Raw genomic sequence first — 13,734 nt, forward strand, 5'->3', positions numbered from 1 at the left:
GAAAAATGGTTTTAAAGATTATTATTAAAGTATTTACTAGTTTTCATTGTATGGAATTTTTCAAAACAGTATAAGGTGATTAGATTTTTTGATAAACACATATGAAAATAAAGTAAAAATTCTCTTTACGCTTTTGTCCGCAGTCCAAGAGGGGGACCCTGCAGTAGTTTGCTACTTGGTCCTGCAGAGCTCCCCCTGTATTTTCAGTACAGGGAGAGCTTCCTCATGCTTGTAGTGACTGCACAGTTTTTGTAGAGCGGCCCTATCAGGATTCACCCATGCTCGTCCTGAAGAAGTGCGGATTTTTCTCTTAAGATTCCTTACATAAACCCTCCAGTAAATATTTTTATTAATATGTTTCAGTATATTGCTTTATTATAAGTAGGGAAAAACAAAAATAATTAAAGGTACAACAAAATTGGATTGGTGACATACCAATATTCTGTAGCCATTAAATTTAAATTTATAAAGCTTATATAATATGTAAAATACCCATTTATGATAAGATACAAAAGGCACTAAAATTTCATATGATATGACCACAAGTTAGTGTAACTTTTTTGGTAGATTTAACAGTTTATTTTGGTTTTGGTCATTGAAAACAACCCATTCAACCATGTGCCACCTGCTTGGTGCAGTAGGAGTCAGATTGTTGCTTGAAACTCTGATAGCCCACGTTGGAATGCCTTGTTTGGGTTCCTGCTACTCCACTCCCGATCCTGCTTCCTGCCAGTAAGTGTCCTCAGAGGCAGCCAGTAATGGCTCCAGTACTTGAGTCCCAGGTGGGAAACCCAGGTGAGTTCTGGGCTCCTGCCTTCAGCCGGGCTCAGACCTGAGGCATCTGGGGAGTGAACCAGGGAATAGAGGATCTCTCTGTCTGTCTCAGTTCCTTTCAAATAAAGTGGAAATAAATAAAAATCCTTAAGAGTGGTATGCAAAAAGTCTGCAAAATAATCTGTACTTTAAACATGTTTAAATGGTTATCTGAAATTCTGGCTTGTTCAGTAGCTTTGTTATTACGTCACAGCAGCCAATGATCGTTTGCTTCAGTTGGAATATGCCTCCTAAATCCAGCTTCATTGCAGATTCCAGCTTCCCTGTAACTTATGTCATTTGCCCTAGAAAACTTTTCTTTAGGGTTAAAATGGCTGTGTGAAGGGCATCTTCAAGTTTTCTTGAAAAGATATAATGGCAGAGCCGGCACTGTGGCTCGTCTGGTTAATGCCCTGGCCAGGAACACAGGCATCCTATATGGGTGCCGGTTCGAGTCCCGGCTGCTCCTTTTCTGATCCAGCTCTCTGCTATGGCCTGGGAAAGCAGTAGAAGATGGCCCAGGTCCTTGGGTCCCTGCACCCTTGTGGGAGACTCGAAGGAAGCTCCTGGCTCCTGGCTCCTGGCTTCGGATCCGCCCAGCTCCAGCCGTTGTGGCCAACTGGGGGAGTGAACCAGTGGATGGAAGACCTCTCTCTCTCTCTGCCTCTCCTCTCTGTGTAATTCTGACTTTCAAATAAACAAACAAATCTTTTAAAAAAAAAAAAAAAAGGCCGGTGCCATGACTCACTAAGCTAATCCTCCGCCTGCGGCGCCAGTACCCCAGGTTCTAGTCCCGGTTGTGGTACCAGGTTCTGTCCCGGTTGCTCCTCTTCCAATCCAGCTCTCTGCTGTGGCCCGGGAGTACAGTGGAGGATGGCCCAGGTGCTTGGGCCCTGCACCCGCAAGGGAGACCAGGAGGAAGCACCCCGCTCCGGCTTCAGATCAGCGCAGCACGCTGGCCGTAGCAGCCATTAGGGGGTGAACCAACGGAAGAAAGACCTTTCTCTCTGTTTCTCTGTCTCTCACTAACTCTGCCTGTCTCAAAAAAAAAAGATATAATGGAAATCTGAAAGTTTTCCCATGCGCTTGGTTCTTTCCCATTGTTGTGGCTTTCCAGGCAAAGTAAGCTCCAGATGGTTCTGACTAAAATAAATACGGCTGCCTTTCATCCCAACCAAAATTAAGAAACTCCAGATAGACAGTACCCGACTGTGACTAAGTCTTGCATCCCAGAGCTCCTGTACCATTTGAGCTGTGGGAGTGGTTTCTTGGAAGCATTCGCAGCTTTTTAGAATTTTATCAGTTATTTATTTGAAAGATTTTCCATCCATTGGTTCACTCCCCAAATGCTTGCGGCAGTTTGGGGTGGGCAGGCTGAAGTGAGAAGCCTGGAACTCCATCCGGGTCTCCCACATGGTTGGTAGGGACTCTGATTCCTTGACCATCATCTGCTGCTCTCTGGTCTGAGCATTAGCAGGACGCTGGAATCAGGAGTGTGGCGAGGACTGTATGGGAGGTGAGCATCCCAGGCAGCACTTAACTGGTGCACCAAATGCCCATATGGTTTGCACCTCTAGTTCGCACTGAAGGAGCTCCTGCACCTACTGCAGCCAGAGCACATTCAGTGTGGACAAGTTGACCTGCCAGGCCGAAGGTGGCCAGTGAAGAGCTGCAGCCTGCTCCTCACATCCCTACACGTGGGAACTGCCTGGGTGACATTTTCTTACACATTTGTTTCCCCTGGTTGTTTAACATGTATTTCTTGACATTGATCTGGAACTCACTTCTCTCATTTTTACATTAATATATTTTCTTTATTTTTTTAAAGATTTATTTGAAAGGCAGAGTTAGAGAGGCAAAAACAGGGAGAGGGCCTTCAATTAGAGAGAGAGAGAGAGAATGAGAGAGAATGAGTCTTTAATCTGCTGGTTCATTGCCCAGATGTCGCAATGGCTGGAGCTGTGCCGATCGAAGCCAGGAACTTCTTCCAGTCTCTCACAAGGGTATAGGGGCCCAATGATTTGGACCATCCTTCTACTGCTTTTCTAAGCCATAGCAGAGAGCTGGATCAGAAGTGGAGCAGCCAGGACTTGAACCAGTGCCCATATAGGAAGCTGGCACTGCAGGCTGCGGCTTTACCACTATGCCACAGTGCCAGCCCCCACATTAATATATTTTCTAAAATCTCTCCACTTATTTCATAAGGGAAATATAGACTTCATTTTAAGAAAACTATTTGTCTTCAAAACTTAAATAGGGGGGCCAGTGCTGTGGCATAGTGGGTATAGCTGCCACCTATAGAGCTGGCATCCCTTATGGGTGCCGGCTCGAGTCTTGGCTGCTCCACTTCCGATCCAGCTCTCTGCTATGGCCTAGGAAAGCAGTGGAAGATGGCTCCAGTCCTTGGGCCTCTGAACCCACGTGGGAGATCAAGAAGCTCCTGGCTCCTGGCTTTAGATCGGCCCAGCTCGTCATTGTGGCCACTTGGGGAGTGAACAAGTGGACGGAAGACCCCTCTGTGTCTCTGCCTCTCTGTAACTCTGCCTTTCAAGTAAAATACATCTTAAAAAAAAATAAAAAAACTTAAATAGAATTTTATTTAATTTTGTTTATTTAAAAGGCAGAGCAACAGAGAGGTGGGTGGTGGGTGGGATAAGGGAGAGACAAAATGATCTTGTTTTCATTGGTTCACCCGCACAAATGGCTACAACAGTCAAGTCTGGGGCAGGCTAAAGCCAGGGGCTAGGACATCCTGGTGTCCCAAATAGGTGCTTAGGCCATATTCTGCATAGGCACGTTAGCAGGAAGCTGGATTGGAGGCAAAGCAGCCCGGACTCACATCAGCACTCTGATACAGGATTCCAGTGTTGACAGTAGCAGCTTAGCCCACTGCACTACAACATTAACCCCTCCATGAAGTTTTAAATGCATCATTCTACATTACAATAGAGTTTTAGGTACAAATATAATTGAACTGTTAGTGCCCCCTAAAGACCACAGGGAACACACCCATAGCAAGCAAGTTGAGTCAGTTAGTCCTGGAAACAGTGGGAGGCTGCTTTGTAGGAAGGTTGGGCTTGTTCCGAATTGGGTGTTGTCAGGGACAGTTCTGGGTAGCTCTGTAGCCCTTATCTAGAATGCAGGCGGGCTAGAGGGAAACTGAAGCTATGGTGGTACGGCCACAGCAGTTGGCCAGAGTAGGGGAGCAGTTGGTGATTTTTGTGGTTTGCAAAATGCTCATGTTCTGACTGTTCAGACATGATTACAGAGTGCTCTCGTTTTAGTCGTGAGTCCTCATGACCACAGAGTGGCCTTATCAATGTTATCTACTTCCCTGTAGGATAAAAGAACCTATGAGCTAACTGCGAATTGCCAAACCACCCCCCCCGCCCAAAAAAACACCCACCCAAACTGGAAGGGTTGCAAAACCCGTAACTGTTCTAAACAGCAACTTAAAATTTAAGTTCTCAACTTTCAGATGTTACAATTTTTAAATAATTCTTCTCTGTTGCAGTAGGAACCATCGAAGGTTTTCAGTGTTCACCCTACCCTGAAGTCGATCAGTTTGTTCTTTCCTTGGTGACTAAAAATGACATTAAAGGAGGTACAACTCATCTTATTTTTTATTAACTGTTATAGGATCGAGTCATGATATCTTTAGAAACATTCTTTATATTTTAGGAATTAGGCGTTGGAGCTACTTTTTCCCAGAACAGTTGTTGGTTTATGATATTTTCAAATATCGCTGGTGTGAGAACATTGGAAGAGCCCACAAGAGTAATAACATCATGTAAGTAATCTTGTTTATTAATGCTGAGATGTATTCTGAATGTTTATAACTTTTTTTTTTTTTAAAGATTGTTTTTAAATTTATTTGAGAGGCAGAGTTAGAGAGATGGAGAGACAGAGGTCTTCCATCCACTGGTTCACTCCCCAAAAGGCTGCAATGGCAGGAACAGAGGTGATGAGGAGCCTGGAGCCAGAAGCTTCTTCTGAGTCTCGTACATAGAAGCAGGGGTCCACTGCTTTCCCAGGCCATAAGCAGGGAGCTGGATCGGAAGAGAAGTAGCCAGGACACAACTGGTGCCCATTTGGGATGCTGATGCTGCAGGTGGAAGCTTAGCCTACTAAGCCACAGCACTGGCCCCATGTTTACAACTTTGAAATAAAGCTGACAATATAAAAATGTAACAAGTTAAACTAATTAGATTATTACATTTGTTGGGGTTTATAATATTCAGAGATCTTATTACATTGCTTCTAACATACGGCAGCTTTATTTGTCCTTTGATAAAATGACATAGTCTATAATCTTGAAGACTGAAGTAGATTAAGGACTAAAAAGCAAGCAGCAGGCAGGGAGTGGATGTGATGAAAAGGGTGTTCTAGATACCTGTGGAAGTGATTGAAACTGGGCCGATTGCGGCAAGACGACAACTCCTCTGTGCTACAGAGCTGGAGGTTAAGGCTGTGTTAACTGCATATAGATAAATCACACATTACTGAGCTATTGGATGCTTGTTAGAAATGCCAGGCCCTGTTTTAGGTAATTTTTTAAAATGCTCCTGGCAAAACAAGAGGAAGTAAAAAGATGAAGTAAAACTAGAAATATAATTTAAAATAATAAAGGGATATAGTCAGAAGGGGGATAAAACAGAAATCTAGTTACAACATGGGAAATGTTATTTCATATTTAATGTCAAAGCTGATACTCTTACATAGCACATGTGCTAGAAGGGGGAGATGATCCAAGTGTGTGTTGGAAAATGTGTGGCATGATTCAGTGCTATGGTTGATATTCTTAAATGAAAAACAATCTTGAAAAGCTCTATTCTTGGGCCACTGTTGTGGCCTCGCACAGTAAGCTGCAGCTTGCAGTGCTGCTGTTCCATGCCAGAGCACCAGTTCAAGTCCTGGCTGCTCTCCTGTCCGTCTAAAGCGCCTGGGAAAGCAGCAGATGGCCCAAGAGCTTGGGTCTGTCACCCGTGAGGGAGATCTGGGTGGAGTTCCAGGCTCCTGGCTTTGGCAGTTTGTAGCCACACTGGGAAAGAGCCAGTGTGGAGAGAAATCTCAGTTGCTTCCATGTGTGTTTCCCTCCCTCCCTCCCTCCCTTTAAAAATAAATCTTAAAAGAGAATTATATGCTCAATACACCAAGCTGTCACCAAAAAAGATCCCCACAGTCCTATAACCCAGTGAAAACTACAGTTAGCACTGATGCATCTTTCTAGTCTTCTGTGCGTGGACATTTACAAAAAAAATAAGATTATATCCAATTATTTTTTAGCGGTGAAATATTACATGTAATAGTATATATATGTATAAGTAATATGCGCCTCTTAAAGACCAATGCTCAAATTCCATTTTGTGCAATTTGATGGACACAGGGAGAGAGCTGTTCTATCTTTCGGGGAGATCTTCTGTCAGTGTGTGCGTTTTCCTCCTGAAGTCCATTTTGTGTGATATTTTAGGCAACTGGTTTTGTTTGTTGTGTATCTTGTTTTTACTTTTTAGTTGAAGATTTAGTCATGTTTCTTCTAGACAGCATTGAGTTGGATTTATTTTTCTATACAGCTTAGGTCTTAATACTTTTCTTTTTTTAAACAAAGGATTCTGGTTGATCTGAAAAATGAAGTTTGGTATCAAAAATGTCATGATCCTATATGTAAAGCAGAAAACTTCAAAACTGACTGTGAGTTATTAATTTTTACATTTACCATAAAGTAAAAGTTAATGTTTACATAAAAACAGTTTTACTATCTTTCTGATTCAGGTTTGCCATTACCTGCTGAAGTATGTCTTTTGTTTCTTCTCAAAGAGGTAAGTGCAGTTTTGTATCATTGTCATTACTAAGTCTTGGTATTATAGTATAAATGAACCAGGAGCACTGTCCACTAAGCTTTTTTTTTTTTTTTTTTGACAGGCAGAGTTAGGGAGAGAGAGAGAAAGGTCTTTCTTCTGTTGGTTCACCCCCCAAATGGCTGCCATGGCCAGCACGCTGCGCCGTGCCAAAGCCAGGTGCTTCCTCCCAGTCTCCCATGCGGGTGCAGGGGCTCAAGCACCTGGGCCATCCTCCACTGCCTTCCCAGGCCACAGCAGAGAGCTGGAAGAGGAGCAGCCAGGACTAGAACCCAGGGTGCCAGCACCACAGGCGGAGGATTAGCCTAGTGAGCCGTGGCACCCGCCTCCACTAAGCTTTTTAAGCACAATGTTTGTAACACATTGTTTTCACTTGAAGATCCATCTTGGTGATTTTCCTACCTCAGTATATATTTAATGACACATACCTCACTCTTTACTGCATAAGACTTAGTACACTTTAACCAGTCCTAGACATTAAAGAGGTTTCTGGTTGTATAAACCAAAATACCCTTCTTTCTTTCTGGCACAGTGCTTGCAGCAGACATATCAGAGTGCCCAGTTCTTGTCTGCCTCCTCTGCTTCCTGCAGCCCACATGGGAGATCTGGATTGCATTCCAGGTTCTTGGCCTAGCCCTGGCTGTTACGGTTATTTGGGGGGAGTGAACTAGTGGATGTGGGATCTTTGTGACTCTGCCTTTCAAATAAAAAAATTGCATATACCCTTTGCTGCCATTTTTTCCCCCAAAGATTTATTTGAAAGTCAGAGTTACACAGAGAGAGGTCTTCCATCTGCTGGTTCACTCCCCAACTGGCTACAACAGCCAGAACTGCGCCAATACGAAGCCAGGAGCTTCTTCTGGGTCTCCCATGAGGGTGCAGGGGCCCAAGTACTTGGGCCATCTTCCACTGCTTTCCCAGGCCACAGCAGAGAGCTGGATCTCAAACTGGTGTCCACAGGGGATACTGGCACTGCAGGTAGCAGCTTCACCCACTATGCCAGCAGTTTTAATCGTGGTTTGACAATCCAATAATACCACCAACATTTCTTTCAAAGATCTTTATTTGCCCAAATAATTTAAAATCTTCCTCATAATATTACAACATTTTTATCTGGGCTCATATTTTTAAAACCAGTAAGTATACATAATACTCTGTGGGGCCTTTCCTTTTTAAGGTTTATTCTTCCATCCACTCCCCAAATGGCTGCAACAGCTGCTTCTGGGTCTCCCACGTGGTGCAGGGCCCAGCTGGGACTTGAACCGGTGCCCCTACAGGATGCTGGTGCCCCAGGCGGAGGCTCCACACCTAATTTAAGGAAATTTAACATCACTATTATCTCATGTAAGCCTTAGTGATTAGTCCTTGGCAGTTTGTCTTTAACAGGTACACAGGCCACTTGAACAGGTAAGTCTGTCCTTGCTGTAGCACCTGCTGGGGATGCTGAAACATCTGTGCCACAGAACTGCAGGCAGTTTCAAATGGGGAGTCTAAGGAGTATCTGAGCCAACTCCAGAAACAGTTAATATTCTCATTCCTATCGAACTGTTCTTAAGATCTTAATATGTGGTGATTTCATTATATATTCAGTCTATGTAGAATTACAACTAGATTTTTTTTTTAAAGGAAGAAGAATTTACAACAGAGGAAACTAGGAACAATGAAACCACGAGCCCTCATAAACCGTCCCCTGGTGCATCCTCTGACCCTGGCTGGGACAATGGCATGGATGATGCTTGCTTTTTAGAAGCCACTGAAGATGCTGAATTAGCAGAGGCTGCAGAGAGCAGTCTTCTGCGTCACAGTAGTGGAGTGGATGAGATTCCTGATGACCTCATTATGGAAGTACTACAAGAGTAGCCAACTGTGGACATCACATAAGCAGCCTGTAATCTGCGAGATTTGTAACAAAAAATTATATTCAGTCTGTCAAATGTTACTTGGAAAATAATGTAAGTAAATCAATTTTATTGCAAATTAACTGTAGTATTTAGTCTATGTTCACATTGTCTTAATTTTACAGGTTAAAACATACATGTTTGGGACTGATTCAGATAGGGTTTCAGCATTTTTAAATTACTCAAGACATTATCCTAAAAGGATCATGGCCTCTAAAACTATTAATCAGTACTAAATCCTGGGGACTGGACCCTACTTGTTTTCAGAGGCCGCAGGGGACTAAGTTGGCACATTTTAGTACGGCTGTCTCCTCAGTCCTGGTCAAGGAGATTCTCTAATTGGTGGTTGATATTTTGCAAATGATTTTCAGCTCCCAAAAAGGTTCTTGCTTTAAATAACAGAGCTGGAAGGCTGGATGAATCATACTGTTGAAAGAAAATAATTCAGATTAGCTAATATCAAAAACTCTTACAATCCTGTCTTTACATAGTTCAATCTGAAACCAATGGAAAAGATCTAACTTGTCAACTCCTCTTCCTTTCACTTTTACAATTGGTTTTAATTCATTTCCTTAGGATAGAATTCGTAGAACATTGCAAAGGAGTGGCTCTGTACATCTGAGTGCCTGGGGCAGGTCAAGACTTGGTTTGAGCAAGTCTGTCTGATCTCATGTCTATTTTAAAACACACAACAAAAAACATTAGGCAGGTTTACTTTTACTGGAAGAACCAAAGGATGAGAACACCCAGCTTATAATAGCTCATAAGGGGAAAAAAAACTCTAAATCCACTCTAAGAAAACTTTAATCATGGAACTGATCCTTCCAATAAGACAAAATTACTATGCAAGTCGAACAAAATCAACTCATGAGTTTAAACTAGTAAGCCAACCCAAAATTGATTAAATTCCTCTTTAGTTTTCTGACTACTACCTAGAAAACAGTGGATTTTTTTCCTGGCATACAATTTACCATATGTTGAGAGAATTCAAGAGCCTAATTAAGACACTAAGCACCTGCTCTCAGGGAGTGGAGGGAGGAGAACTTGCTTGGTGCTACAGGTTTAGTTTAGGAAAAGAGGTGAGGCCGAGAACACAGCTGGGAGTGGTATGGTCTAAAGGTACAGTCGCTGAATTTGTTTTAATGAAAGTGGTTGCTATTTTTCTAAATTTAATAACCAAGTCCACTTAAGCTTTAGACTAGTTAGGTACTTTGGGCTCAGGAAAACTGCATCAGTGTCAAAATTTAAAGCTGAATTTAGAAAACAAATCTGGTAACATTTTATGTAAAATTATACTAGGTGGACAACTTAAAGTGTATATTAAAAAGTCCAGAAATGGGGGCCACTGCTGTGGCCTAACAGCATCCCATATGAGCACCAGTTCATGTCCCGGCTGCTCCCTGCTGACGGCCTGGGAAAAGCAGTGGGAGACCCACGTGAAGGTCCTGGCCCAGCACTGGCTGTTGCAGCCGTCTGGGGGCGTGAACCACTAGAGGGAAGATCTGTCTCTCCTCTACCTGTGACTTTCAAATAAAAAATTTTGTAGTTACTTTTTTTATTAATCCAATAATATTGCTTTTTCTTGCCATTTATAGATAATGGCTTTTTAGATACATGTACCAAGAACATGAGCTAGACATAAAAAATGTGGTTGTGCAAAGCCTACTCTTCCCTTATTGAACTCAGTGAGCCCGGGTTTTCCTGTACTGCTGCAGCTCCCCTCCTGAGGCAGAGTCGAAAGTAAAAAAAACTCCAAGTTACCGTTTCCTTTGTGTCTGGTTCTTTCTCTTGAAGATCTGAGTACTCGTGATAGAGCTGTTTTAAATTAGATAGGAAATCTGCTGCCGTCCTCAGGGATGACTTTCTCTCCTTAAGTTCGTCGTATTTTGTTTGTAGCTGTATCAGCTGGGGCTCTAACCTAGAGCGAAAAGAAGTACACCGGGTGAAGGATGGAACACCAGGGTGGTGGCTGCTCCGTCTACCTTCAGCTCTGACAGCAGGAATGCATGAAAGGCTCCGGGTTTCAATTTGAAATGTAGGAGAAAGGCAGCTTTCAGCCTCGCAGATGAGCCGCTGGGGCCAGCTGCGTCAGCTCTCAGAGAGAACTTGGATCTTATAGACAAAGGGAATAGAAAAGGAGTTTTATTTTGTTAAAGAAAAAAATGCTAACTAAACTCTTGTCTACTATGATGTCATAACATAAGTCCTGTAAGCTGTCCTTTACAGTGGACAAGTGCAGCGTTTTGTTAGACTCACTACTGAGCTGGCAGAATTGGGGTCTGACAGCGAATCCTAGCTGCCCCACTTCTGTGGGGTTTGACTGTTGGTATGTTACCTCTCCGTGCCTAGTTTTCCCAACGTAAAGTTAAAACAATAATCTACCTCTCCAGTAGAAAAGGAACTAAAGAAGTGTGTTTTTAAAATATGTAATGAAGCCTTATCACCAGAGATAATAACCTCCCTCAGTGATGACAGGGACGATCAATGGGTGAAATCAGGAAAGCACCCCGCACCCAGGGGACTGCTAGATGTAGGCTGTCGTATTACCTTGGCTGTTCTTAGCTGTAGCCTGGGCCAGCACCTGTCTGTAGTCTAAATTTGGAAACCAAAGGACTAGACAACCAATTCTCCCTCTTCAACTCCTGCGACAGTACTTTGTGCTTCACTGTCTTTTCTACCGGCCTTTCTCAGCTGTCGTACACCTTCAGAGCAGACAGCCTCCCTGGTACTGCTTTACTATCACACTCCCAGCTCACGCAACACGTACAGAAGAGCAGGAAGAAACACTTGCAGGCTGCTGTGGGCTCCAGTCTTTGCAACCAGACCCCGGCTGGCCAGTTCTGGGACCGTCTGGTCCAGCCTCTGGGAATGTGGATTCACATGAGTGCCACCCACGGTGTTTGTGTTTCACCAACACAAACTGCCAACATTTACACAGCACTTAACCATGTGCCATCCCCATGAAGCACTTCTCACAACACCCGACGGTCTGTTAGATAGCATTACGCCTTTATACTAAAGAGGGAACGGAGTTATTAACAGGTTAAGTGACTTGGTTAAAGTTGCACGGGCAGTGAGGGGCCGAGCCTGGATTCAAAGCCAGGCAGTCTAACTGCATTAATTTATGCATGAATTTAATTGGGGTGCCTCTCAGGCCACAGCTGAGAGAAGTCGGGACATCAGTGGCAAATCCTCCCTTGCTAATGGGGGCTACAGCGACGTAGCATAACCTGCCCTCACTGAGCATACAAATTCAAAGATAACCTGGAGTTTTCGTATGGCACAGCAGCAAGTATTAACGCCTCCCGATGACGTAGCACACTTGGGTTCCTTGAGGTATGTTCTGTCACAGGACTGTTGCTATCTTACCGAAGCAGTTCATCCTGGACTTCAACCAAACGCTGCCTTTTCTTCTTGATATCTGCAATCACCTAAGTAAGAGTAATTTCTTTGTTAATTTTGTGATGTGTACCGCCAGGAAAAGAGGGAACCTTGGAATAGTGTGGGTGGGGGATCTACTTCAGGATGATCTGGAGAAGGTGAGGGGCTAGATCCTCAGTAGATCCCATGAGCTAGACAGATGTGATCTTGCAGGACAGTGTCGTGATCTGTTTTGTATTTTTTTTTTTTTGACAGGCAGAGTGGACAGTGAGAGAGAGAGACAGAGAGAAAGGTCTTCCTTTGCCGTTGGTTCACCCTCCAATGGCTGCTGCGGCTGGCGTACCACGCTGATCCGATGGCAGGAGCCAGGTACTTATCCTGGTCTCCCATGGGGTGCAGGGCCCAAGGGCTTGGGCCATCCTCCACTGCACTCCCGGGCCACAGCAGAGAGCTGGCCTGGAAGAGGGGCAACCAGGACAGAATCCAGCATGTCGGCGCCGCAAGGCGGAGGACTAGCCTAGTGAGCCGCGGTGCTGGCCTCTGTTTTGTATTTTTAAAACTATTTCAATAAGTTTTCTTATCTCAGAGGTCTCATTAGTCACTACCTAATACTCTGCTGTTGGACATCCATAAACAATGTAGAAATGACCAAAATGAGATTACAGTTGAAAGAAAAAAAGATGTGTAATTGCCAGAAGACAAATGTATATTTCTCAAGGTCATTTCTGTTACCAATGCAGAGGAACAGTGACTTTGCACTCCTGGATTCGTGGAAGTTTGGTGGTGCAACCTCTGAGGTCATTCGGTCCATTCATTCACAAACAAGCAAAGGGGAATCCCGTGTTCACTGGCTTGTTTCCCACTGCTGCCTACTGAGGGGGCAGAGCCAGGACTACAGGTGAGCTCTCAGGACTCCTAACCTGGTGTTCTTCCCGGCTGCCCTTTTGCCTTAGACAGTGCTCTAAAAGGTTTTGCTTTTTGACACTCACAAAAGCAATAAATGTACATTACTCAACATGTACCCATATAAGGGACCATTTTGGACGTTGATAGCCATTTTTAGACCAACTGAGACATCTTCCAAAAAGATTTAATAGCACTTCCTTGAACATCAACCAAATAAGAGTCTAAAAAGATAAAAATTCTTACACAAAATTCTAAAGGCAGCAAACCCCAAAGTCAGGTCCTAACCACCTGTGTTAGTATCGTGTAGTCACATCACCCTAATTGCTGACGTCACTTACCTTAGCGTTCTTCCTTTTCAGGTTTTTCAACATCTGGGCTTCTTTAAGCTGTATGAAACGAAAGATAATTCCTGTGCATTTCCCAAGATTAATCATTTTGACATAGGTTACATTTAATTTAAAAATAGCATGTAAAATATGAGTAGTGCTAATGACTTTATTACCATATTGCCAGAAAATGCAAGCTTTTCTATGCTAGCAGCATACTGCCTCAGGATAAGCTGAAAAACCTTAGGCCAAGAAATTTGTCAGTGAGCTTACCATTTTGATGAGTTCTTCTTTAATATTACAATGAAATTTATTGATGGCTTCTTTACAAATTTTAGATTCTATTCTTTCTCTGTAGAGGAGTTAAAAAAAGGGATCAAAGTAGGTATCATGAAGGATTTTGAAATGTGTTTCTCCGGCTTAGCATATGTAATATACATGCACAACTTGGCATGTACCATTTAAAAAAATTTAAGATGTAATATTCAGCCTGTGGTACTTTCTCAGACAATCTAGGAAACATGTCTCAGCAAAGAAAATGACCAGAAGTGC

The 13,734-nt window shown here is 43.3% G+C and overlaps 2 protein-coding genes across 24 annotated transcripts in view; one reads left to right on the forward strand and one right to left on the reverse strand.

The window, feature by feature from the left end:
* LOC103347617 (DNA-directed primase/polymerase protein) overlaps window positions 1-8,652 on the forward strand; it is a 42,600-nt gene extending 33,948 nt beyond the window's left edge. For 16 of the 19 annotated variants that reach the window (XM_070068344.1, XM_070068345.1, XM_070068346.1 and 13 more), the window contains 5 exons: window positions 4,328-4,417; window positions 4,495-4,603; window positions 6,422-6,504; window positions 6,586-6,632; window positions 8,298-8,652. In XM_070068344.1, coding sequence (XP_069924445.1) covers window positions 4,328-4,417; window positions 4,495-4,603; window positions 6,422-6,504; window positions 6,586-6,632; window positions 8,298-8,531 — 563 coding nt within the window. In that variant the 3' untranslated portion in view covers window positions 8,532-8,652. The remainder of the gene's footprint in view (window positions 1-4,327; window positions 4,418-4,494; window positions 4,604-6,421; window positions 6,505-6,585; window positions 6,633-8,297) is intronic. The other 3 variants (XM_070068347.1, XM_051841285.2, XM_070068348.1) reach the window with 1 other exon arrangement.
* LOC103345609 (centromere protein U) overlaps window positions 7,717-13,734 on the reverse strand; it is a 35,102-nt gene continuing 29,084 nt past the window's right edge. For 2 of the 5 annotated variants that reach the window (XM_070068364.1, XM_070068363.1), the window contains exons 9-13: window positions 13,456-13,534; window positions 13,195-13,242; window positions 11,939-12,000; window positions 10,331-10,487; window positions 7,717-8,995 (exon numbers count right to left, since the gene is read on the reverse strand). In XM_070068364.1, coding sequence (XP_069924465.1) covers window positions 8,882-8,995; window positions 10,331-10,487; window positions 11,939-12,000; window positions 13,195-13,242; window positions 13,456-13,534 — 460 coding nt within the window. In that variant the 3' untranslated portion in view covers window positions 7,717-8,881. Of the gene's footprint in view, window positions 8,996-10,330; window positions 10,488-11,833; window positions 12,001-13,194; window positions 13,243-13,455; window positions 13,535-13,734 lie in introns of all 5 variants that reach the window. The other 3 variants (XR_011386306.1, XR_011386307.1, XM_070068365.1) reach the window with 3 other exon arrangements.

This window comes from Oryctolagus cuniculus, chromosome 2 (genome assembly GCF_964237555.1).
Source record: "Oryctolagus cuniculus chromosome 2, mOryCun1.1, whole genome shotgun sequence".
Classification (NCBI taxonomy): Eukaryota; Metazoa; Chordata; class Mammalia; order Lagomorpha; family Leporidae; genus Oryctolagus; species Oryctolagus cuniculus.